The following is a 24,914-nucleotide window of genomic DNA, read 5'->3' on the forward strand; positions in this document are numbered from 1 at the left end:
CTAGCAGCACCCCGCCACCCCACTGCAGGCAAAGGTGCAATCTTTAAAAAACCACCAAGTCAGATCACATGTCTCTTTTTAAAGCCCTCTCATGGCTCCATCTTACTCGGACTAAAACTGTGGCCTGTGTGACCCCACAAAACTGGCTTCTCTGCCCTCACATCCTCTTCCTAACCACCCCCCAACTCTGTTCCTGCCACATCAACTTCTCCATTGTTCCCCCAACACTCCAGGCAGGTTCCCACCTCAGGGCCTTTGCACTAGCTGTTCCCTCTGCCTGAAATAGTCTTCCTTGAGATGCTCACACAGCAGATGCTGACACACCATCCTTCATGTGTCAACTCAAATGTCACTTCCTCTGGGAAGCCCTCCCTGACCACCCCCATGAAAGGAGTCCCCCTAAGTCTCTCTCCACTATAATCTCCCATTTTCTTCCCTTCAAACTATTTGTCAGTATCCCAAATCATCCTTTCTATTAATCACTTTTCTGTTTCCTGTCTTCCTCTTGACAGTATAGGAGCTCTCCAAGGTCAGGGACTTTGTTTATTTTGGTGAAAAAAAAAATAGACAAAAATTCCTGGGAGAAAGACAATAAACGTCAACAAAAGCCTCAAGTATGTCCAAAGGCAATGCACGCAGTTCATTCTGGAGAAAAATAAGGCAGGGAAGGAGGTTAAAGAGAGGGAATCAGGGGCGCCTGGGTGGCTCAGAGGGTTAAAGCCTCTGCCTTCGGCTCAGGTCATGATCCCAGGGTCCTGGAATCGAGCCCTGCATCGGGCTCTCTCCTTGGTGGGGAGCCTGCTTCCTCCTCTCTCTCTCTCTGTCTGCCTCTCTGCCTACTTGTGATCTCTCTCTGTCGAATGAATAAATAAAATCTTTAAAAAAAAAAAAAAAGAGAGGGAATCATGTAGACACATGAGGGAAGAGGGTCCAGGTAGAGGGACCAGCCACTCTAAAGGTCCAGAGATTGGAACGGGGCCTGGTGTGTGGCTGGAGCAGAGTGAGCAAGGAGCTGAGTGGGTGACAATGAGGACAGAGAGGTGACAGAGGCCAGTCTCTGAGGGCTGCCCAGGCCGCAGTGAGGACTTTGGATTTTATCTGAGTGTACCAGGGAGCCATGGAAGGGTTTGAGCAAGGGAGCGACAAGATCTCGTGGAGACTGGATCACGGGGGCAGAAGCCAGCAACCCCAAGGGCCTGGTGTCTGGGGAGGGCTTCCTGACCCACCTGGGCATCTGTTCTGTTCTGTTCCAGGTGAGCAGGTCCCAGCTCGGCCTGCCCCTGCTTCTGGCTGAGGTCATGCTGCGGGCCTTCTCCAAATCTTCAGCCATCACCGTCTCTGGACTTCAGTTTCCTTATTTGTGAAAGGGGTGATGAAAGTCTCTATCTCATGAGATCATTGCGAGGTATAAACAAGATGGTGTGTGGAGAGCAAGCTTCAGGGAACTGCTAAATTATTGGTTGTTCTTCTCATTTGATGTGTGATAATGACCTTGTATAGTTTCTGGCTAACCCAGGTTTCTTCAGTGAATTCAAGAAGAAAATATGAATTATTATAAGAGATAACACCTGGAAGGAGTCCAGAGCAGGGCCTAGCATACAGTGATTGCTCAGGAAACATTATCTAAGATAATCCTTTCACCATCATCACCACCATCATCACCATCATCACCACCATCACCACCATCACCACCATCACCACCATCACCACCATCATTTACCTTCATCACAACCATCATCACCATCACCACCATCTTCACCATCACCATCATCACCACCATCACCACCATCACCATCATCACCATCATCACCCTCACCACCATCACTACCATCATCACCATCACCACCTGCACCACCATCATCACCATCACCACCATCACCACCATCACTACCATCATCACCATCATTACCATTAAGACCATCATCACCATCACCACCATCTTCACCATCACCATCACCACCACCATCACCCATCACCACCGTCACCACCATCATCACCATCACTACCATCATCACCACCATCATCACCATCATCACCATCACCACCATCAACACCATCACCATCATCACCATCACCACCATCAACACCATCATCACCATCACCACCATCAACATCATCACCACCATCTTCACCATCATCACCATCACCATCATCACCATCACCACCATCATCACCATCATCATCACCGTCATCACCACTATCCTCACCATCAGCACCACCATCACAATACCTCCTGATGAGACCTCCACATTCCCTGCCTTGCCCTTATGACCCGCCCTTGGCCTCTAAACTGTCCTCTGCTCCCTCAGTCATCTTCTGGTTGGAAACCTTCCAGAATGGTAATACTCAGCTAATTATTAACCCCCATCTGTGTCCCTCCAGAGCTGGCCTGCCCTCCCAACAGCCATGATGAGCTCTGCAACTCCTCACATGTCTTGGCTCCTGCACTGAGATGGCCCTGCCCGGCTGCTGCCTGACACCATGTGGGGCGGGCCACCAGTGTGAGCTGGGCCTCGTGCTCAGGGACACTGACTGTATGTCCCTCATCCAAGTGGCTGTTCCTTGGGTGGCAGGTACCACCTGGCCAGGGGGGATTTGGGGGCTGGGGAGCACTGAGAGCCGTTCTGCCCCTGCCTGACCACACCATGTGCTCGCTGCTCCCCCTCCTCCCGCAGGCCTGGGCAGAAATATGGGAGCCTGAGAGGCATCTCTGGGTGTCACCCACTCTCCCCTGGGGAGATACCTACTGGGCATCTGAGTACTTGCCCATTACCGCCTTCCATGGGAGGACTTTTGAGCTCTAAGGCACCTCTGCTTCTGTCTTTTCCAACCCCTGTGGCTCCTTTGGCTCATTGCCCTTTTTCCAGGTGGAAGCTGTGAAGGAGGACAGGTCCTTCTCAAAGATGTCTGCCCAGGTGAGCAGTCTGAGACTTGTCCACAGAGAGACTTGACCTGGCCAAGATAAGCACTTATTGGCCTGGAGATACTTGGACTGATTAAAGCAAAAAGAAATGTTTTGGCTCAAATGAAATAAAAATCATGGGACATATTCCAGTGAAAGTGCAATGATGCCGGGTCCACAGAATTTCTCTGTGCACTAGTTTGGTTACTATTATTTACAAATAACAGAAAACATCATTAAAATTAACTCAAACAAGTCAGATTTTTAGATTCATAACTGAAAGTTCCAGAGGGAGATCAGGCATGACTTGATCAGGGTGCAGATTCTGTTTCTCAGCATTTCTCTTGGTTTGTGGTCCTCTTTAGTGTTAGCTTTGTCCTGAGGTTGGCTCTTCCTGTGGTGGCAAAATGATCGCAATTTCCAGGTCCCAAATGTGCATTTCCCACTATTCAAAGCAAAACCCAAATCTTTTCTTCCCTCAATTACTAAGCAAAATTCTGGGCCTCACTTTGATTGGACCCCACTGGACCAATGGTTGCGGCCCAAAGATTATCTTAGCCTCTCTGGTCCTACCCTCAGGAGCTGCAGGTGGGAGAGGCACCCCAGGAGAGACACCCCCCACCCCAGCCCTTGTAGCTGCTCATCGCAGGGAGCCCACTAGGGTGGGCTCACGTTCCCAAACCAGTATTTCTCATTGTAACAATTGTCAAAGAATGTAAATGCCCTTCAAAAACTCCCTCCTGAGACCTGAAAATTTTATCTGGAGCCCATAGGGGTGGATGTGTTTTCCATGCCTGAGGGCCCCTGCCTACAAGAGTTCCATTGTTGGCTGTTGGAAAGCACACCGCCCTGCCCCTTCCACCCCACCCCCTTCCAGGAAGGGAACCAGCTTTCAGAATTAGTCACAGGCCGCCAGCATCCCACACAACAACCCCATTGAGTTGAAAGGGCAGCCTGGGCAGGGTGAGGGCTATTCTTAGCCTAATTTACGGATGGGGAAACTGAGGTGCAGAGAGAGGACTGGCTCGCCTGAAGTCACATAGTGAGAAGGGGGTGGAGCTAGGATGTGAACCTGGCCTCTCTGGCTCCAAGTTCCTTCCCTCTCCACCTGTGGACCTACTGTGTGCCTCCCAGGTGTGATCCCACTTAAGGAGAGCAGGGTCCTTGATTCATCGGTTATGAGGCCTGGGATATAGTAACTCTCAAAAACGGTTTTCATTCAGTCACTCAACAAATATTTCTTGGGCACCTACTATGTGCCGGACCCTTGTGTTTGGCGCTGGGGATATGGAAGGAATGGAACAGCTGAGGTCCCTGCCTCCCAGAGCTGACATTCCAGAGGCGAAGGAGATAATAAGTAGAACCAGTAAGTGTGTATACACTATGTCAGGAGGTGGTCGGTGCAAATGCTACGGGGAAAGAAAGAGAAAATAAGGTAGGACGGATTTCCAGGAGGAAGATGTAATTTTGAATCCAATGGCCAAGGAAAGCCTCATCAAGAAGGTGATGTTTGAGCAAAGCCCTGAAGAAAGGAGGTGAGGGAGGGACCCAGGTGTGCACCTGCGAGGAGAGTGGGTCCGCTAGAGGCAACAGCAGGTGCTGATGTCTGGAGGCTGGAAAGGCGCTTCTGTGCTGGAGGGCCAGCAGGGAACCCAGGGTGGCGGGAGGGAGCGAGCAAATGAGTGAGCGGTTGAGGGGGAGGAGATGATGATGTCAGAGTGGTGACAGGGGACCAGCCAGAGCAGTGACTTCTGGGTCGTGGGTCACAGTGAGGACTTTGCTTCTGCCAGAAGAGAGCTGCAGCCAGAGGAGGCTCTGAGCCAGCAGGGCCCTGCCCTGACTCAGGGGTTCACAGTCTCCCTCTGGCTGCAGGTGAGCAGGGAATAGACAAGGGCCGGCAAGGGAGCATGGAACCTGGGGAGCGGCGGCTGTGGGGTCCAGGGCGGGCCAGGGTAGGGGCAGTGGGGGAGAAGTGGTTGGTTCTGGAAATATTTTTTGTGATCTAATTCTTTTTTCTAACCTGCTGTCTGTTCTCGGGACTCTCAAATTTACCCGGGGTCCTGTTCTTTGGTCGCTCCGCTCCCTCCCCTCCCCACACATACACACGAGTGTGGAGCCCAGTGACCTGGCTTGGCATCCCAAACTTGACCCTTTGTTAACTGTGTGCCTTGGTACTAATGACAGCCCCTCTCTGCCACATCTACCCTCATTGGGCGAGTCACGCCTGCCCAGCAGGTGGCGAGGCCCACAGCCCAGTAGAGGTTAATTCGTTGACAATAGAGTGAGGCAGTTAGGATAGTTGGTAAATGACTCAGGGATGCACAGGGGTGTGGAGTTGGTTCTGCTGGATGTGGCACCGCCCTCTTAGACACCAGGGTGCAGGGGGAAGGAGAATGGGACTGCTGAAATGTCAGGGGCCCCACTGCCAGCAAGCTGCTGGGTCAGTGCCTCCCCAGAGCCACCGGCGCCAGCCAAGCTCTTAGAACTGCAGATTCATCTCCCTATGTCCAAAGCCAGGTGGGAGCCTGCCAGCCCCCGAGCCAGCCTCAGAGCCCCAGGGCCCCTTGGCAGGCGGGGCTGGGCTGCCAGGAGCCGGTGAGGCCCCCACAGCTGGGGAGGGCCAGAGCCGGGCACCCAGGGGTCCAAGACGATGCAGGCCACCCAAGCAAAGGAAGAGGAAGACACCAGGGGAGGATGAATAAAGAGCACAGCTTTTATCCATGAAGAAAGAAATTCATAGAACAATTCATCTCCCAGGTGCCATATACATAAATCCATAATTTCCTAAGTCCCATTAGATTCTGTTTACTTAACACTTTATCCAATTCCGATTTACCTCTTCTTCCATTCTTTTGCCATTTTTTTTTTTAAATCTTGCAAGGGATTAGTTTGTGTTGACTTGGAGATTTTTTATTCCTTTTCTGCAACTTTGAGTTTGAATTTTTGTCGCGACAGGAGATTTACCTGAGGATACGAGGAACCCAAGTACCCTTCACGGAGATGCCCTGATTCTGACTATTTTGTTTTGTCTGCTTTCGCTCCGTATATCTGTACCCTAGTTATTATTTTTTTCTGAGTGTCTGGCCTCGCAGGCATCTTCTCCTGCCCATCTTTGAGCAGGTGGGCACTGCGAAAGACTGGCTCTTCTCCACTGGTACTTGCCCATCAAAGCTTTTTTGGGACAGAGTCACAACACACGACTAAGCCTTTCCTTAGTTGTGTCTTTTCTGCAGTCAAGGGCAGACTAAGGCTGACGGTCCTGGGGTCTTTCCTGGATAAGCCACACCCGATCCATCCTGGGCCGGAAGGCCCAAAGGTGGAAGCAGGTTTGAGACAGGAGGTGGGTCTCCCTGTCCCATATTCTCTCCCATGAAGCTTCAAACCAGGGGGAGATGGTCTTGCCCCTTCAGCCACTGCTGTCGAACGGGAATGTTCACGCAGTTAGGCTATGTCTTCCTAATCAACCAGAAATGCAGGTTAGCTATTGGAAACATCCTGATGCTTAAACGTTGGTGACTATTAATTTTTGCAACACTTCGTAAACCAAAGGAAACGCGTACAATAGTTGGGTTTTGGTCTTTCTGAACATCAGAAGCATAATGGCAAAATCAAAATTAATTAAGTCTGAGTTGGTGACTATGTAACGCCCTATGGCTTTGATTTCGTGCTTCAGTTCGGCATTCCTGAAAACTGGGGTGTTCAGAAGCTATCTGTAGGTTTGGTTTTTCTCATCTTGCAAGAATTCCTAGGATACTGAGAATTCACAGCTAATCACAACTTCAGCGGATTCTTTAGGACCAAATGATGTCAAAAACAAAATGAACGGCAAGTATTTCAAATTACTTTATTATTAATATAGTATAATATACAACAAATATTTACATATAAAAGATGATATATGCAGACATATATATATAGAGAGAGAGGGGAGACTTCAGATATGATTGAAGTCAAGTTGACCTAGAACACACCCCAAAAGAGATCCCGACTCCCTGCAAACCTTCTCCAAGTGTCAGTGGGCACGCCTTCACCTGTCCACACGGGGGTCTGAAGTCCTTCCTCCCTGGGCCTGAAGCCCCAGCCCCAGGCTAGCACACTTGTGGATGACACCTTCTAATCCAGCCCCAGGGGGACGTTATCGTTGGCCTGGGTTGGGCTAAAGCCCCATAAATGAAAAGCCACCGTCATTAAAAGTTCAGGAAATGAAGTTGGCAGAAGTTGCTTCCCCAAGCTGAAACCAGCCCTTAGATGTATTCACTGGACTTGCATACCTTTTAAAACCTGCATATATTTTTTAATCTAGCCAACTTTTAAAAAAAGTAAACTCTGCACCCAATGTGGGGCTCAAACCTATGACCCTGAGGTCAGCAGTCACCTGCCCCAATGACTGAGGCAGCCAGGAGCCCCTGAACCAACTTTTAATATTGGGAATTCCGTATGAAGATTCAGGTTTTCTGACATCGATTGAAAATGTAGCAGCAGTTGGCTAGGATTGTGTAGAGATGACCTTTCAATTCTCTTAATTACACTTTTTTTCAAAGTAGGACATTTTCAGAATATGTAATTCAAAAGGTACAAGAGGGAGTCTCCCTCCACCCCATCCCCCAGCCTCTCACTCCTCCTCTCCAGAAGCAGAATATCCAAAGATACTTCATTCATGAACAAGTGTATGCATACACATTCTTTTCCACCTCAAAGATGTACTTCTATACATCTTGCTCCCCCCCTCCCCCCCAGTACGTAGCAAGACATCTGGGAGCTGCTTCTGTCTCTGTCTGCATGAGCTAGCTACAGTTGTTTTGGGGGCTGCCTTTTAAACTGGACAATTTTCCCGTTTTCCCAGTTGCCAGCCCTCCCTAGGGTCTCATGCCTGTCCTGTTTCACTCGTTCACAATTCTTGCCTGGCCCCTTTGGCATTTCAGTTTGCAGAATCTGGCACAAGTGAAGGACAGCCTAGCCATGGAGCTCTGGCCCCCTCGCTCTCTGAAGCCTGCAGTTCTTGAAGTTTCCAGCAGAGGGAGACACCACTCATCCCCAAGAGCACCAAAGGGGTCTTCCCAGGGCCATTGTAAATAGGGAAATGTCTGGGTGAGGGATGCATGCTCTCTTCCCAGAGACAAAGACCCCCTTAGCTGGACTGGGATCCTCCCCTCCAGGCCTCCCTTAACTCTTGTTTCTGTCTCTCTCCGAACCTCCCACTTTGACTGAGCCCCACCCCCGAGCATCCCCTCCACTCCTTGTAGGGACTGGCCCCTTCCTAATGGGAGGAGGGTGGTGGTGGTTGGGGGGGGGTGGAGAGACCTTGTCCTAGTCTAGGGCCTGGGATTGAAAAATTGCCTGAGGGAGCCACATAAAGAAAGCATGTAATTGGGCGTGCCTTCCTTGCTTCCCCATCCCTTTCTGCTAGGAAGTGGGGGGTCCTTTCTCTCTGTCCCCAGCAGACAACCCCCAGCAGAGTCTTGACCTCGGAAACCCCCTTTCCCCATCCTGCACTCCACCCTCTCCCTGGCCTGGCTCCTGCAGCCCTTGGTCCCACCCCCGAGATGGTGTTGGGGGTCGCCTGGAGTCCAGCTGGTGGCCAGGGCACAGCCACCCCTTTCCTGGCCCTGCCCCTCCCCATGACCCCAATCCTCCGCCAGCCACTCAAAGGCGCCTTGTTCTCCATCCAGTCCCCAGACAAAAGTCCCTCTGTCTGAAAAGGCAGAATTGGGGGGAGGGGGCACCCCAACGAGGACCGTGTGGGGGCCCACGCAGACCCCAGCCAGAAGTAATGTCATGAGGAGGAGGGGAAGGAGCAGGGAGGGAGGTGAAGGGAGCCTTGCACAGTGCAATGGCCTTATCCAGAGTGGGAGGCAGCCTCCACCCTAACGCCCACTGCATAGACCCGGGCATCTGGCTCCCAGCACCCTTGGGAAGAGCCTGAACTGGGAAGGTCTGCTTGATGCTCAGAAACCAGTCTCCAGTCTCTCCAGGGCATCATGGGCATGTGGGAGAGAGGTCATGGTCTAAAGCCCGACAGCCTCCCCCACCCCTTGTGCACTCCCACCCCCACTCCCACCTCATGATCTTGGTCATATCAGCCTCTTCTGCTGACCCTCAAACTGTCAAAAGCAGCAAGTGGTCTGGAAGGGGACCTTGGATGACCCACAATTGCCACCAAGCCCTCCTCCAAGCGTAACCTGCCATATAAGTGAAGGAAATGAGACAATTATGCCAATGCATTGCTTTTCCCCACCATTCTTCGAGGCAGAAGCTTTGCTGCTAAAGACCCCGCATTTCTTCCTTCCAGGTCCTTTTCACAGGGGCAAGAGATTGAAGAAAGCCCCCTCCCCGGATGCGAGGAGCGGACTTCCGCCCCGTCCTATGCTCCTTCTGCCTTCCTGAGGCTGTTGTGACCTTGGGGACCTCGGGGACCTCGGGGAGCTCCCTGCTGGGAAGAAAGGGTGGTAGCTGTCTCTTTAAGAGCAGGAATGGGGTGAGAGAGCCCCTGAGCTTTAGGGAGTCTGACTTGTTCTCTACCTGCCCAGGTTTGCCTAGGGCGTGGCAGCTGTGGATAAAGGCAGGACTCAGGTTTAGCAGCCGCATTCTCCCCTTCTCTCCCGGAACTTTCCAAGCAGCCTGGGGAGCCACACAGGTGAGAGGCTGGGGTCCCCTGCTTCCAACACCCTCTCGGCTCTGCCCCCAACCTCTCCCTGCCCCTCTCTAGAACTTCCTCTCTTCAAGGATCTTTTCTGGGGGGCAGGGGACAGGAGGTTAGGGAAAGCACCTTCAACTAATGTGATCATCCCCCCATCATTCTCCCTTCGGGAGGCTGGGTGAGCTAGCTGGGATGAGCCCACCAGTGGGATTGGGGTGACTGGGTAGATCGGGGGTGTCTGAGTTGACCAGAAACATCTGGATTGGGGGTATCTGGGTGGATAGGGTTGGAGTGGGCTGCTTGGGTGGGTGGGGGGTATCTAGGTTGATCAAGGCTGGACTGAGGGTATCAGAGTGCATGGGTGGGTGACTGGGTGGACTTGGGGTGTCTAGGGATTGAGGATGTGTGGATCCCGGAGACCTCTTGGAAAAGGGGACAGCGGCTTCCTGGGGAAGCTGTAAAGTGGGGAGCTGGGTAGGAAATTTCAGGGATATGGGCGAGTCATTCCGCACAAGCTTGATGGGCCTGGCCACCATCACGGAGGAACAAAGGGGATAGCAGAGGGCGGACCATGGGAACGTCCATCACCCGGGTGTTGGGACCGGCAGGGCGGGGAAGGAGCCCAGAGGGGTGGGCACAGCCTCCCTCTGCCGGCTGTCTTCCTCTCCGAGGCTTCACGCCAAACTACAGTCAGTCCGGAAACAGCTCAGGAGCCCGTTCCAGCAACAGCCTGGGAGGGGAAGGTGAGGGCAGATGCCAGACACCAGCTCCCAGTGGCCTGCCCTATAGGAGAGCCAGGTTGGGAATGTGGCCCCAGGGCTGGGGTGCAGCCAAGATTACTCCCACGTCTCCCCTAGGCCAGGGATGCTGGGAGAGATGCCCTGGGGATGGGGAGTAGCAGAGCCCGGCAGCCAGGGGGACTAGGTGAACTCCATGGAAAGAGACTTCAGAGCTGGGGCTCTGGGTCCCTGGTGACAGCTGCAGCATTCAGCTGCGTTAGCGGGGGTTATGGGGCTCCGACAGCACCGTGGGGTAACCACAGTGCCACCCCATCACGCTGCGGAGTTATATGAATAAGCGTGAAGCGCTGAGACCAGGGCCCGGTGTACGGTAAACGCTCACAGGGCAGTAGCTCCTATTACTGGGGTATCATCTTGGGGCTTTAGACAACAGCTGGTCCTTCTCCAGACCTGTGCCTGGAACCACCAGGCTGTCCTGCCTACACACCTGCTCCAGCTCTCCTCCCCAAATCTGCGGGGTCCTGAATGCCTTAGCAATGCTCCCCAAAGCTATAGGCCCCCTGCCTGCAAGAAATGGATGCCTTTGAGTCCACCATATGGGATTCAGGGCTGAGAGGATGCCCAGGACCTGAGTGTGCCCAGGGAGAGGGAGGAGCCTGTGAGAATGTGCAAGAAACAGAAGGGAACGTGAGGTGGGGGTGACACGGAGGGTGCAGAGACAGATGGGGTCACTGTCTTCAGTGGTGGAGAGGAGTCTGGGGACAGAGCAGGGAGTGTCAGATGGCTTAGTGAGGGCCCGTGCCATTGGTGAAATGAGGGCTGGAACAGATCATCTCCGGGGTTACCCGGTGGGGGGAGGGGAATGGGCGAAGACACAGCAAGGTCAATGGTGGGGACCCAGCACAGGGTGGGGCAGAGGACGTGCTGACTTTCGCTAGCAACACTTTGACAGTGTCTGCTGGTGGCAGTGGGGCGGGTACTGGGAGAGGACTAGGGGACACACAGAGACGGGGGCTTAGCTCAGGCACCCGGAATGGGGCGAGGGTGGGCTGAGACCAGACCAGGAGGGGATCGGAGGGGTTCTTTTTGCTGGACAGGCCCGTCTGGAGAAAGAGGAAGTAATGGCTGCCAGGAGGAGCTTGGCAGGAGCAGGGGTAGGCGAGGGGGTAAGGCCTGGGGCAGGGCCAGAGGTAGGAGCTGGGGCTGGGGCAGGGGTTGAGGCAGGGGCAGGGGCTGGGGCAGGGGTAGAGGCAGGATCAGGGACAGGTACAGGGACAGAGGCCAGGGCAGGGGCAGGGGCTGTGGCAGAGGTAGGGGCTGGGGCAGGGGTAAGGGCTGGGGCTGGGGCTAGGGCTGGGGCTGAGGCAGGGATAGAGGCAGGACAGAAACGAGGAGTCATGGGGGCAGAAGATGGGGCTAGTGCTGCAGCCATGTGACTCCTCTCTGCTCTGGCCCTCGCCCCTGCCCCAAGCCTCTAGCTCTCTCCTCCCTACACCCTGCTCTGAGCAGCCTGAGGAGCCAGCTCGAGATTTATGGAGTCTGGCCAGGGCGGGCAGGCTCTGAGCTGTCTCTGAGAGACACACCCGGCAACCCGGGCCTCCTGCCACCTGGCTCCCTACATCCCATTTCCCAAAACACCCCGAGGCCCCCATAGTCCCGAGCCACAAACAGCCGCTGCAGAGCTGGGCTGCTCAAAATCCTGCTCCCTGCCAAGGTGACCCTATGCACCCATTTTTAGTTTTCAGAGCCTCAGTTTCCCCAACTGTAAGCTGGGGTGAACAGCAGGCAGCGCCTCCCTCATTTGGTCACCAGGGCCATGTCCCTAGAGCCCCAGGTCTGTGTCAAGCCAGTGATTCCTGCAACTCCTCTCCAGGTTCGCGTTGCCGCCACCCCCCACCCCGCACCTCCCCACCCCTCAATCCCCTTTAATGGCTCCTCCTCACCTCCCAGACAGGGCGGTTGGTTAATAACAGCCTCTCTGCCCTGGGGCGAGTTGTGTACCCTGGAGAGCAGAGTACAAGAGGACTGGAAACCAGAGGCACCGCTCTGGCACCTTGGTTGGGGGGCCCCCATAGAGCTGGACTCTCCCCCCATCCCTCCCCCTCCAGGCCAGCTGGCGGACATGCGGGAGGTGACAACACTGAGCCTGCTCCTCCTCCTGGCAGGTGAGTGCCTGGGCCCCTCACTGCCTTTCCCAAACCCTGCCACAGAGTGTTGGTCAAGCCCCATGTCTGTGCATCTGTGGGTGTGTCTGCCTCTCTCGTGCTTTCTGCCTCCGCTGTGGGGCGGCGACTCCCCGGTCAGCATCTCCTTGAGGGTCGCAGTGTCGCACTGATGGTTTCAAGGTGCACACAAAGATAGGCCCCCCCTTACGGCAGCGGCTCACACAGCTAGTCACCCCCTTGAGGTCTCTCTGATGAGAAGACTCAGCCCTGGGCACTGGGTCTTCAGCACCTCCTTCGCCCTTTATTATGAGAGGGAGCTGGGAGCTTCACGGATGTAGCCGTTACGGAAATCCTTTGTGTCTCAGTTTCCCCAGCTCTGCTAGTAAGCGCTTAGTAGCCACTGTGAGGATTACACAAGTTGATATTTGAAAAGCGGTTAGAACAGGGCCTGGGACAGAGTAAGCTCTAGGTGTTCGTGCTTTAAATATAATTAGAACTTATTAATCACCCTTGAACACACAAGATCAGAGTTTAGGCCCAGAGCTCAGGTAGCCCACGGCTTCTAGCCAGAATGTAATCCTAGTCCTTTGCTTTTATTGTATTTTTTTATCCCTTACGTTGGGCCAGGCTGGCATTCCGTTCAGGGTAGGGAGAGAGGGCTGCATTTTTAAAGAAAGTGTATTAAGTTTATCATTAGTAATTTGCTCTACAAGGAAGCGGTGAGGAAATGCCAGAACAGGTGGGGTATGGACGAGGCTCCGAGAATGACTGGGAGCTGGGACCATCTGTCTTCTTGACGAGAATGTTGCTCGGTTTCTGCTGGAGGGAGGATTAGCCAGGTGTCTGGAAACATCAGGCCAAAGAGGGGTCCCAAGCCACCTAGGCTAAAACCTATTTTGGGAGGCAAAATGTGGGTAGACCTGGGGGGCTCACAGGTATGGGGCGGCGGGGAAAGGAAGCCCACACCTCCAGGTTTGGGGCCGGGACCCCTGTGCCCTCTGGAGGCGAGGACCTGTCCATCAGGGGCCCCTGAGGCTCTGTGGCCCTGCCTCCCAGCTTTGCTGAGGTCCGCAGGCCATCCCCTCTCCTTCCCACTTCTCCCAGCAGGCCTGCCTGTCTTGGATGCCAACGACCCAGAAGGTGAGTCCGAATCCACCACCAGGCTCACCCCCAAATTCTAGCCCCCACCCTTGCCTCCTGGCTGTTGTCCTGGATTCATGATCTTTTTCTCTTTCTTTGCAGATAAAAACAGTCCTTTCTACTATGGTGAGAGCTTGTGCCCCTCTCTTGGCCCCCTCCCACCCACTCCCCCTCCTAACATTTTGTGTCTGTGGACCCACAGGGCTTGGGTGGGGGTCCAATGTGGGCGAAACAAGAGGTGAGGATAGGAAGGGGTAAGGATGGGGAGAGAGAGAGGTCAATACAGTGTAATAAAGGAAGGAGCCACGCGGGTCTGGTCCCAGGGAAGGTTCTCTTCTGGCAGGAGAGCAGCGCAAAGGAAGATGGGAAGGTTCACCAGAAGCCGTTGTTATGGTTCAAATCAAATGCTAGGAGGCTGGCTTTGCAAAAACTGCCCGGAGGAGGGAAGTTATTGGGCGGCCTTTCTGCGGTTGCTCACACACACAGCAGACACCCTCCAAACCCCCGGACCTTTGTACTTTCCGATCTCCCTGCCAGGCCCCCCCCTGCCTCATCTCCCCAGGGCTCTGCTCAGAGAGGCCTTCCCTGACCAGTCTCCCTAAAAGAGCTGCCCTCTGACTTTTTGTTCCCTGGCTTTGCTTATTTGCCTTCAGAATGCTTATCTCCACTTGACCTTCCATTAAATCTCTTATCGGTTGTTTGTGTGTAAGGGAGAATGTGAGGGGGGTGGTGCTGCGGGGCTCTTTGTTCTCTCCCCTCTGTATCCACAACTCCCTGCCGGTAGTCAGGTTCCCCATACCCACCTGTCGGATAGATGGAGGTTTGGACAGGGAGGACACAGGTGGGCACTAATGGCCTCCTCTGGGTTTCTCCTAGACTGGCACAGACTTCGGGTCGGTGGGCTCGTCTGCGCCGCGGTTCTGTGCACCATCGGCATCATCGTCCTCATGAGTGAGTGGGGACCCTGGAGGCCGAGCTGGCAGGGCAGGGCGGGGCTGTGGGTCCTCTCCCTCAACCATCCCTTCTCCCCTGACAGGTGGGAAATGCAAATGCAAGTTCAGCCAGAAGCCCAGGTAAGACGGGCTCCCCATGTGCCTACTTCATACCCAACAGATACCCTTTCCCTGGTCAAAGAACTGAATCTCGCAGAAAAAGGCCTCCAGGCCTTGCCCTGGAGAATTCCTGCCACTGAGATGTCCCAGGTTTATTCTTCAGAGCTGATCATCTTCAGAGGGCCTGAAAGCCTGAAAAGCTTTGGTCCCATTCCAGGAAAAATAGCCAGGAAGCTCTGTCAGGGCAAGCTGAGAATCCTCTAGCCTTAAGGGAGAGGACAGGGGGGATGGAAACACATCTCACCACTTTTCTTTCCCCAGCCACCATCCAGGGGAAGCCCCACCTCTCATCACTCCAGGTAAGCCGGGAACAGAATGGGGATGCAGAGAACACGGGCCGTGAGGGCTGGACGTGTGCAAGTGTGTGTGCCTGTGTGTGCATGTGTCTTGGGGAGAAAACTCCATCTGCTCTCACAAGCTGACCCATCATGTCTCCCAGGCTCTGCCCAGAACTGTTGAGGATGGATCCGCTGAAAGGACACAGAAATCCCTTCCCGTCTCTTCCTCCAAGTCCTGGTTCTGCACAGGAGCCCAGACTCCAGGATGGAATTCTCCCTCTTCTCCTCAGAGAAGGGCCTCACCTTACCTCTCACTGGAGGGGTCTTTTTGTTCAATTTTTATTCTAAAAATGGCTCTTGCCTCCTTATCCTTTATTTTAAAAATTGATTAGCCCAAGTGTCCTCAAGACTCCCTATGGGTACTTCACAGTGGGCTTTTGAGGACCAGCAGAAGGTGGATACACCCTGGCAGCTGGGACAGAAGCTGGCAGCTAAATCTCTTTGCTGGGAAAAGTTCAAGTCCTGCTGGATGGCATGAGGCCCGCCCTCTACCCCCAAGGCTAGGGGAACCACAAGGGCAATTTAAAATTTTCTCGTAGCCAAACGGCGGATGCTTTGGGGAATGAAAGAGGGCTCTAGCCAGATGGAATGCTGGGATATTCCAGTGGACACTGAGACCATACCGGGAAAACAAGGGTGTGGCTCTTACTACCACAGTATGAATAGTCAGATACATTATAATTTTAATGGTAAGACCCCCATGACCCTCCCACTCACCCCTGAGACCCCACTCTATCATAGAAAACCCTTCCTAATACCCAAGTGTTCCTCTGAGACCTTTAAATAGTTCCTCACGACACTCTTAATAATATATAGCAGTGTGAGAACTTCCAAGGAGCCTCAAACTCCCTTGAGACTCCCCAGTACCCAGTAAGATCTCCAAAATGCACCGAAGGGCCACTCTATAAAATGCCTAAAACCCTCTAAAACACCCAAAACTATCTCCTATGATGCACTGAGTCATGACCTGAAGAAGAAACCCACAATAAACCAGAGACTTGTCCCCTACTAATGCCCTTATATCTCTCAAACATCCCATAAGCCTCTCCCCCACAACCCATGAGCCCACACTCATCGGGCAAGCGAGAGCGCACCAGGGCAGCCAAAATGCACCCCTGGGGCAACCCCCACCCCAATACTGCTCCTGGGACATCATTCCTCCCCCTTGTTATTCTCTCCCAAAGATCCCACAACAACGAGCGGGGCAGCTGCACAGCGCGTTTATTGAGCTCATACACTTTCTCTCCTCTCCCCAGTCCCTCATCAGATACGTGCAGCCGGGCTCCCCACAACAGCTCCTGCTTTCCTACCTATTTCCCACTTTCCCACCTATTTCCCGCGCATGCGCAAGAGGGCCAACATGCTGGGCTTCCGCCCGGGCAGCAGGCATGCGCACAAGCAGCAGAGGAAGTTAGCAAGCCCGGCTGGGAAACGGGCCCAGCGACTGATGACGTCACGGAGGCGGGCACCAAAGCGATTGGCCGGATTGAGTTTAGAGGGAAAGGAAAGCTGTCTCTTCCTCAGTACTTTCTCAGGGAGCAGGAACGGTGGGAGTGGGTTGAGGGGGAGCACTTCCAGATCGCACGGAGTTCTGCACGTTATCCCCACCATGACTTTTGTATCCTGGCTTCTTGCAGCGCCCCAGCCTGAGCTCCCAAGTCATCTCTAGTGGGGGCATGTGCCTCCAGCTGAGATGTTGCTTAAAGACTGAAAGGACAGCTCTTGCCTTGAATTTGGCCTCTGGTCAGGACCTCACAGGTAGCATCAGCCCAAGTAGGGCCAGGAGGCCAGTGTCTTGGGGAGAAACTCCATCTGCTCTCACAAGCTGACCCATCATCTCTCCCAGGCTCCTGGTCAAGTGGGTATCCAGAGGCCTGGGACTCCCTGTGCCAGTCAGCGCCCCCTTCTCTCCCAGCCATGGCCAAGGTCCCGTGGGGTCTCAGGCACTGAGGTCTAACTCGTGATGCTGGTAGATCTGTGTGGGGCCTTTGAAGCAAGCGGCAAAGAGGAAGCGTCTGCCGGCTATGGTGATGTGAGCAAAGGCACGAGGGGCCACCAAGGCTGGGGGCCCCAGCTCCTGTAGAGGTTCCAGGAGCCCCTTGTCAGGCTCAAGGCGAAAGACCTGGCTGAAAGCAAAGTCGCTGCCCAGGATGGCCAGCTGGTCCCTGGCGATGAGCAGTGGCTGGAAGACGTGGGCACCACGTGAGGGAAGTTGCTGCAGGAGGCGGAACATGGAGCCATCCCAGCGCATGACCTGTGAAGTGTGGTGACCAGTTAGGGCTGGCGGTCCAAGAGTGCCAGGCCTGCCAGTAGCACCCTGGGTTTCAGACCACCCGGAACAGCTTGGAGTCAGGCCCATAGGTCCTCAAACTCCCACAGCTTTCCTACCTTCATACCTGTCACCACCCCGTTGCCCAGGCCACAGACTTGAAGTCATTCTTGGCCACTCTCTCTCCCTCACACCCCACAAAGAATCAGTCCGTTTTACCTATGATGGTATCTATTTCTCCCATCTCCTCTGGCCGCACTCTGCCCAGCCACAGTCACCTCCCTCCATGATGGCAGGCTCTGCCCTAGGCTCCCCACTCTCATCCCTGCACTCACAGTCTGCTCCCCACACACATATCCCGTGAACGCCTGAGTCAGACCATTGCCTTCTAGGCCCAGAGCGCCTGCTTGGCTGTTCCTCAACCCAGAATGAGAATGCTGGAGGGGGTGGGCCGTCAGCCTCGGGGGTCCAGAATGTGGTGGCTGTGCTCAAATGTAAGGCTCGGAGTGGGGGGGGGCAGTGTCAGTGTTGGGGGGATATGAAGTGGCTTATGGTCATTCAGCCTTGAGGAGTCACCGTGGTCTTAGAGTCGGTGTGGGGGGGTATGGGGAGGGGGTGGCCAGAGTTCAAAGATCAGTACATCAGGTGGGGTCAGAGTTCACAGGTGAGGCTGTGAGGTCAGGTCAGAGTTTAGAAGCTCCTGTGCAAGGTGGGAGTCAGCACTGCAAAGCCAGCCCCGAGGCGGGAGGCCACTGCAGGTCAGATCTGGCTTGTGGCCACCTGCTCCACCTGACTGGGCCCAGCCTCACCATGGAGTCCCCGATGTAGCGTGTCAGGCACAGGAACACATCGCCCCCGGCCTGGAAATGGCGTGTGGCATAGACGTCCTCGGCCTCGGGGATGTCCGTGCGCCTCTCGAAGCGGCCACTGAGCCACTGGAAGAGCACGGGTCGCTGGGAGGCGGAGGCCAGCAGCAGATGGGGCCGGCCGTCCAGCTCCAGGGCCTCGGCGTCTGTGTCCCGGTGCCAGGCGTGCAGGCTCTGGCGGGGGTAGAAGCCGGGCCCGTCCTGGCACAGCAGCGTGGTGCTGCCCGCCTTGGAGGCGTCGGCCACCACGAAGCAGGGCTGCCCGTCCAGCCACAGGAGCTCGGCGTCGTTGGGCCGCAGCAGGCGCCTCGGGGCCAGGGCCTGCGTGGGGGCGAGGCGCAGGCCCGGGCTGGGCCGGGCCCACAGCTGCGAGCCCCCCCACAGGCGGGCGGCCAGCACGAAGAGGCGCAGGCCCAGCACAAGCGGCTTGCAGGACACCACCGAGGGCGCTGTGGGGGGGCGGGGTGTGGGAGGGCAGGTTAGGCCTGCCTGGTAGGGCCCCCCCACCCCTGCAGGCAGAAGGTTGGAGAGGGGTGGGAGGGGGCAGGCTCACCGGACAGCTCTTCCTCAGGCCGGAAGCGCTGCAGGCTGTAGTCCCAGGTGAGGATCAGGCAGCGGCCCGCAAAGGGCTGCGCCAGGACGATGTGGGGCTCACCCTGGTAGGAGAAAGACTCCACGCCCAGCGCCGACTCCCCAACCGTCTGGAACCAGGACAGCTCTGGGGGTGGCAGGAGAGAGTCAGGTGGGCACCGGGACCTCACGGGCCCTCATCGCTGAGCCTCGGTTTGCACATCTCTGAAATGAGGACTGTCGCGGTGTGCACCTCATAGGGACACAGAGTGAGGTCTTTACATCTACAGATGAATTAAGTCACAACAACAGGGGAATGCTTTGTTTTCTAAGCTGCAGGACACCATCAAATCATTGCTTAGAAACAACGTATTTCTCAATTCATTTAGGGACGTTCCATTCTACCCATTCTACAGATGAGGAAGCTAAGGCCGGCAGGCACAGTCCAGCCTTCCCATCTTCCATGAAAGAGGACTGGAGCACAGCCACATGACCCCAGCGCTCCCCCAATACCTCCCTCCTGAAATTAGGTGTGGCCCTATCTAGGCCAAGTTCCCCGTGGAGAAAGAGCAAAGTGCTGGCAGTAATGCTCGTCTCCCTTGTTTGCTAATGGCTCTTCCTGGACTTGGTCTCTTGCCCCTTCTCCCCGTGACCTGGCCGATAGATGGGCCACAACTCAGTTTCAACCATGGAAAGCAGGACAACACCCAGGGGCTAACCCACCCGCCAGGACTGCTCACCTCAGACCCTTCTGTCTTCTTTAATTCATGGGATTTTGGACCTCTTGGTTACAGCCACTTAGCTTTATGGTAACGGTACACCAAGGTTGCCCAGCGTGGAGGTGGGTTGTAGACTCCAGGTTATAATACTTCATTCTATATGCGGGGCCCTGTTTCCAGGCACCAGGGTTGAAGCAACGAACCGAGGCACCAAGGATGCCGGCCCAAAGGTGGATCTTTGAAAAATGGCCATCATATCATCACCCCCAGCTCAAAACCCTCCAAGGCTTCCCACAGCCCTCAGGGTAAGAGCACTCTGCTCTCTGTGGCTTTCAAAGTAATACATGGTGAGAACCCTGCTGCCTTCAATCTCACCTGTGTCCTTCCCTTCACTCACTCCCCCAAGATGCTGCCTGCCTTTGATCTTCAAGCAGGACAGACTCTCTACTGCCTCAGGACCCTTGCACATGCTGTCCCCTCGCTCCAGAGTGCTCTTTCTTCTGTATTTCACTGAGCTACATCTGGATGTAAAGCCACCTTTTCAGAGAAGCCTTCTATGATGCCCCACAGAAGGTAGGACCACCCCATTGCCTTAATCTCCCTCATTACTCCCTGTGTTTATCACAATGTGTAGCACAAAGTTTGTTTCTGTAGTGTTTTATTTAATGTTTATGTCCTCATCCGCCAGGGCTCTGAGGGCAGGGCCCACGGATGTCTGGGTTACCACAGTATGCCCACTGTCTCTCATAGGACCGGACACAGAGTGGCCCTCAGTGACTGTTTGTGGAACAACTGAATAAAGAGGGACTCTTAAGTTAACTTCTCCAGTTCTATGAGTTCCACAAACGCAGAACACGACTTACACTTAGATGCTGGTAAAAATTGATTATTACATTAGTAGCCTTACCCACTCCTTCAGGAAGCCCTCTGTGGCCCTCCCGCTGTGCCTGGTCCTTGCTCTGGCTCGGGGCACCCAAAGCCCAGCCCTGACCACTCCGGGCTCTCACCCTCCACCTTCCCCTGTGCTGTGGGCTCTGGGAGGGCAAGAGCCAGGGCCGTCCTCATCACCGCTGTGCCTTCTGCACTGCCAAGGACCCATAAAGTTACCAAAACGTATTTATGGAAAAGCAATGTGATCATAGCAAGTCTTTTTAAATGGCTGTTTTTATATTAATAACAGCCACCAGCGTGCACACTTAGGAGGGCCTCGCATCCAAGGCTCTGCCCCAAATGCAGGCGTGGACGCGTCACCGAATTCTTGCTGTAATCCTATGGCTCCATTTTACAGACGAGGAAACTGAGGCTCAGAGAGCTAATGCTCATGCTCAGGGGCTCACAAGCCGGGCAACAACTGAACGGGGAGCGAGGTGAGCCCTTCAGCCCTGGGAACTATGCCCCTGCTCTCCCACCTTCTTCTGGAACCCCGGCTGCCCCTCCCACCCTGCGGGGAAAGCCCCCACCTATGGCTCTGCACTTGAACGTCTTGGGGTCGAGGTGGCGCAGCTGCATGTGGGCCAGAGCAGGGGGGCCGGCGCAGGCCCCCGTCCCCACGCTGGCATTCACGGTGGGCGTCCACTGTAGCAGCCAGAGGACACGGCAGTCACACTGGAACGGGTTCCCGCGGAGGTCCCTGGGGCAAGAGGCCGGGAAGGGGCTGCGACCTGGCTTCCACGCCACCCTGGCAGCCCTGTGCCCCCCATCCCCTCCCCAGGCAAGGGTTCTAGATGGGGCTCCCCTGGAGGTGGCGTGAAAAATAACGGAAGACCCACAGCAGCCATGCTTCTCGGTGTCGGCCAAAAGTGGGCCCAGAGCTCCCCTTCCCTCTCAAACACCCCCCAACTCTCTAGGCCCAGCCAGCCCCCTTGAGCCTCACACGTGAGTTAGGGTCTCCAGGCCTCGGAAGAGGTATCTGGGGAGGGTCTCGAGATTATTATTGGCCAGGCTCCTGGTGGAAGGAGAGGAGGAGGAGAAGCTGTCACCCAGATCAGTGATCCGGATCCCCAGGGTCCCTGGGTGATGGGGTTTGGGGCGGTGAGGCGGAAGGGAGGGGTGAGGCCTTGGGGGGGCACGCACAGGTGTGTGAGCGAGCGGAGTCCTCTGAGAGCGTTCTTAGAGATGGAGCCAATCTCATTGTCCTCAATGAAGCTGTGGAGGGAAGGCGGGTTGAGGGGGAGGCCCTTGGTTCCCTGCTGTGGCCCCAGGGTGCTTGGGGAGACTCGCCCCGTTGAAGCCATAGGCCACTGGAATGTGCTGAAGCCCCAGAAACCTGTCCTCCCCAAGGCTCCAGACGGTCATCCCAGGAGTCACGAACCCAACCCCATGCTCGCTGCCAAGCTAACATTGAACCCCGCCTGCACCGGCTCATGGTCGCCCACACTACCTCCAGTGTCACCACTGTCGCCGTCACCAACGTCCATCAAGACTGACACCCGGGCATCCATCACCATCCCCAACCCCAGTGCCAACAACATGGCCGCAACTCTTGTTAACGCCAGACGGTGCCACCACCACCGCTGCCCTGCCGCTCACTCCCGTCATCCACACCCACGCCATCGTCACCAAGCCTCACCCAGCAATACTGAGAAGCATCATCAACAACACAGCCTTTGTGACACCAACAGGACCGCCACCATGGTCACCAACCCCGACACTAGCACCTCCATCACCCCCATCACCTCCTCAGAGTTGTCTCCCATTCATATGAAATATTTTCTTGTCTCTGGCCTCCCTGTCCTCTCCCTGGGCTCTGCTATGTCAGGGAGGGCCTGAAAGAGTCCTGGGTTACCCAGGACCTTTGTGGATCTTGAGGCACAGAGAGGGGAGGTGAGCAGGCTGAGGTCACACAGCTGAGCAGGAGCCCTGACCCCACCCCCCTCCAGGAAGGACCTTTGTTCAGACTCCCTCACCTCCCCACATGCCAATAAGCCTCTACCTCCCTCTGCTCCTGGAGCTGCAGATGGGTCCCTGCTCCTCTCCCAAGCCCCCATCCCCACTGCCACTCCCTGGCCTCACTCACAGGTACTGCAGGTGGGACAGGCCCGCAAATGCGTCGTCCTCAATCACGGAGAAGGAGTTGGATGTGAAGAGGCTGGCAAGGGAGCAAGAAAGATTTTTCCAGAGTTGCTGCTGCCCCCTCTCTGACATGTTAACATTGACCCCCACCCTCCACCCTCATGGGCGTGGTCACACACACACACACACACACACAGGTACATGTGATTCCTTCGCAGACATGCGCATACACACGTGTGCACACGCCCCCCACGCACCTGTGTGAACACCCACCCACTCCCTCGAGCTAGTTGTCGGCTTAGCTGGGCCCCACTCACAGCAGGTGCAGCGTGGGCACCCTCAGGAAGCTGCCGGCCTTCAGTTGGGTGACTCCAGTCCTAACGAATGAGCTGGGGACGTGGGCAATGGTGGGTGAGGAGACAATCACCCCCAGTGCTCTGGTCCCGCCCCAGAGCCATCTCTTGTTTGGGGGACACTGGTGTGCTGCCCCAACCCCGGATGTCTTTCCTTTCCATCCTAGGGAAACAGGCATTTGCCCTCCTCACTTGGCAAGGATCCTGGCAACATTCAGCTTCCCCCCACCACCCACGACCGTCCTTCCCCCCCTCCCCTCTTGGGCCCCAAATGCTGCCTTGGGCTTTGCAGTCTCCCTTCGGCTCCTGTTCAAATGCCAGCAGCCCCCTTTGAGGCATCCCAACATCCTTTGCTGCCCACCTCCCAAGATCCTGAAGGGTCCCTGCTTCGTCAGGGACCCCGGCACCCTGCCTCCAGCCCCTGGGGTCCCAGGACTCCCATCCTTGCCCTCAGGCCCCCGGAGGGCCTGACACTCACAGTGACAGCAGGGTCGGGGAGAAGTTCTCGGGCAGATCCGGAGAGCCCTCACACAGGGCACTATCCTTGGAGCAGGAGCAGCTCAGAGGACACTTTCCCTTTGGTGGTCTCCAGGCCACCCCCACGCCGGCTCCAGCCAGCAGCAGCAGCAGCACGCCCGCCCCTCCCATGCCCCCTCACCCCCGCTGAGGCTCCGGCTTCTCTCTGCCCACCCGGCTCAGCGGGCTGGGGCCACTACCTCTGGCGTGCCAGGCGACCCTCCATTCCGCCAGCTGGCACACTCTGTCCCGCCTTGTCTCTCCTTTCTCAGTCTCTCTCTCAGCCTTTCTTTCTTCCTGTATCGCTTTGGTGTCTAATTTTCTATTTCTCTTTCCTTTTCTGTCTCTCTCTCTTTTTGTATTTCTGACTCAGTGAGTTAGTCTGTTTCCCACTCTCTGTCTGTCTTTATTTCTTTATGTCTCTTGGTCTCTGTTTCTCTCTGTCTCTGTTTCAGGCTCTCAGTCTCTGTCTGTTGGCCTCTGTGTGTGTGTGTGTATCCCTCTGTCTGGTGTCTTTATTTCTCACCACCCTTTCCAGTTCCCTGTTCTTCTCCTCCTCCCACGCCTCTTCTCCTTGGAGGTTTGGGAAAGGGACTCACTGGGCACTGGGTGCGCCCGGCGGTGCAGCCTAAGAAGGAGGGGGTCAGAGGCCATAGGAAGAGCAGCCCTAAGGAAGGGACTGGATGGCCCCATGGGAGGGGAGGGGCCACAAAGGGCTGGAGCTGCCCTGACCACTCTCGGCCAGCCCCCTCCCCAGATTCCCCACTCCACCCCACTCGGAGTGTGAGGAGGATGTCACCAGGGTGGGGACCGGATGGCTGGCAGGCGGAGGGGTGGGAGGAGAGACCCCTGGGGGGCTGGAGACATCCTGGCCACGCCCAGCCAGCCCCCTCCTCTGGATCCCAGGAGGGTGTAATGTGCCCCTTCACCAAGTCTCAGGGGGGGATCCAGCTGCTCCCTCTGGTGGCCACACTCGGCAGGGCAGCTGTCAGACCTCAAATTCAAAGCCTCCCTCCCAGGCCTGAAATTAACCCCTTGAGTGCCCACAGCTACTGGGATAAGGAGCCAACTCCTGGGAAAAATGAAAGTGAGGATGCCACCCCCTTCCTCAGCATTGGCTCTGCACTAGGCCCTGTCCTCAAACTTTGTCAGCTCATGCTGACCTCATCACACCCCTCTGACATTGATCCTATCATACGGCTATTTTACAGATGCAAACACTGAGGAGAGAGGTCAAGTCAATTTGAGATTTGGGTTACCAGGCTGGCGCAGAGCCAGCACTTAAGCCCAGGCAGCTGGCTCCAGGGCCTCTCTGTGTGATTTTGTCTTCTTGGGAGATCCAAACTCATGGATATTGGTCATTTTCTTTCTTTTTTCTTTTTTTTTTTTTCAGATTTTATTTATTTATTTGACAGAGAGAGATCGCAGGTAGGCAGAGAGAGGAGGAAGTAGGCTCCCCACGGAGCAGAGAGCCAGATGCGGGGCTCGATCCCAGGACCCTGGGATCATGACCTGAGCTGAAGGCAGAGGCTTTAACCCACTGAGCCACCCAGGCTCCCTGGATATTGGTCATTT

At 55.4% G+C, this 24,914-nt stretch overlaps 2 protein-coding genes across 4 annotated transcripts; one reads left to right on the plus strand and one right to left on the minus strand.

Moving 5' to 3' along the window:
* The first annotated feature begins 12,401 nt into the window (after positions 1–12,401).
* Positions 12,402–15,155, plus strand: LOC111161609 (FXYD domain containing ion transport regulator 3). The gene is made up of 7 exons (XM_022525366.1): positions 12,402–12,444; positions 13,549–13,584; positions 13,687–13,710; positions 14,461–14,535; positions 14,621–14,657; positions 14,958–14,995; positions 15,136–15,155. Exons 1-7 carry the CDS (start codon positions 12,402–12,404, stop codon positions 15,153–15,155), a joined length of 273 nt encoding a protein of 90 aa, XP_022381074.1.
* Positions 15,156–16,238: 1,083 nt separating this feature from the next.
* LOC111161464 (leucine rich repeat LGI family member 4) lies at positions 16,239–23,919 on the minus strand. Of its 3 annotated transcripts, XM_022525130.1 has the most exons (9): positions 23,302–23,919; positions 22,788–22,859; positions 22,475–22,546; positions 21,532–21,603; positions 21,332–21,403; positions 20,919–21,088; positions 18,723–18,887; positions 18,113–18,618; positions 16,239–17,288 (listed from the first exon to the last, which is right to left on the minus strand). In XM_022525130.1, the coding sequence occupies exons 1-9, from the start codon at positions 23,469–23,471 to the stop codon at positions 16,974–16,976; spliced, it is 1,614 nt and encodes a 537-aa protein (XP_022380838.1). In that variant the 5' UTR covers positions 23,472–23,919; the 3' UTR covers positions 16,239–16,973. The 3 variants fall into 3 exon arrangements, with proteins under 3 accessions (XP_022380838.1, XP_022380841.1, XP_022380840.1); XM_022525133.1 differs by lacking the exon at positions 22,788–22,859; XM_022525132.1 differs by lacking the exon at positions 21,332–21,403.
* Positions 23,920–24,914: the final 995 nt, after the last annotated feature.

This window comes from Enhydra lutris, unplaced genomic scaffold (genome assembly GCF_002288905.1).
Source record: "Enhydra lutris kenyoni isolate GAN:26980312 unplaced genomic scaffold, ASM228890v2 scaffoldscaffold85, whole genome shotgun sequence".
Taxonomy (NCBI): domain Eukaryota; kingdom Metazoa; phylum Chordata; class Mammalia; order Carnivora; family Mustelidae; genus Enhydra; species Enhydra lutris.

Excerpts from the sequence above, each read along its gene's own strand:
- LOC111161464 (XM_022525130.1), bottom strand. The coding sequence starts at position 23,471 with ATGGGAGGGGCGGGCGTGCTGCTGCTGCTGCTGGCTGGAGCCGGCGTG. Across the intron at positions 21,604-22,474 it reads CTGTCCCACCTGCAGTACCT|CTTCATTGAGGACAATGAGA; the intron begins GTGAGTGAGGCC and ends TTCCCTCCACAG. Across the intron at positions 18,619-18,722 it reads GCCTGAGGAAGAGCTGTCCG|CGCCCTCGGTGGTGTCCTGC; the intron begins GTGAGCCTGCCC and ends GCCCCCCCACAG.
- LOC111161609 (XM_022525366.1), top strand. The coding sequence starts at position 12,402 with ATGCGGGAGGTGACAACACTGAGCCTGCTCCTCCTCCTGGCAG. Across the intron at positions 13,711-14,460 it reads AAACAGTCCTTTCTACTATG|ACTGGCACAGACTTCGGGTC; the intron begins GTGAGAGCTTGT and ends GGTTTCTCCTAG. Across the intron at positions 14,658-14,957 it reads AAGTTCAGCCAGAAGCCCAG|CCACCATCCAGGGGAAGCCC; the intron begins GTAAGACGGGCT and ends TTCTTTCCCCAG.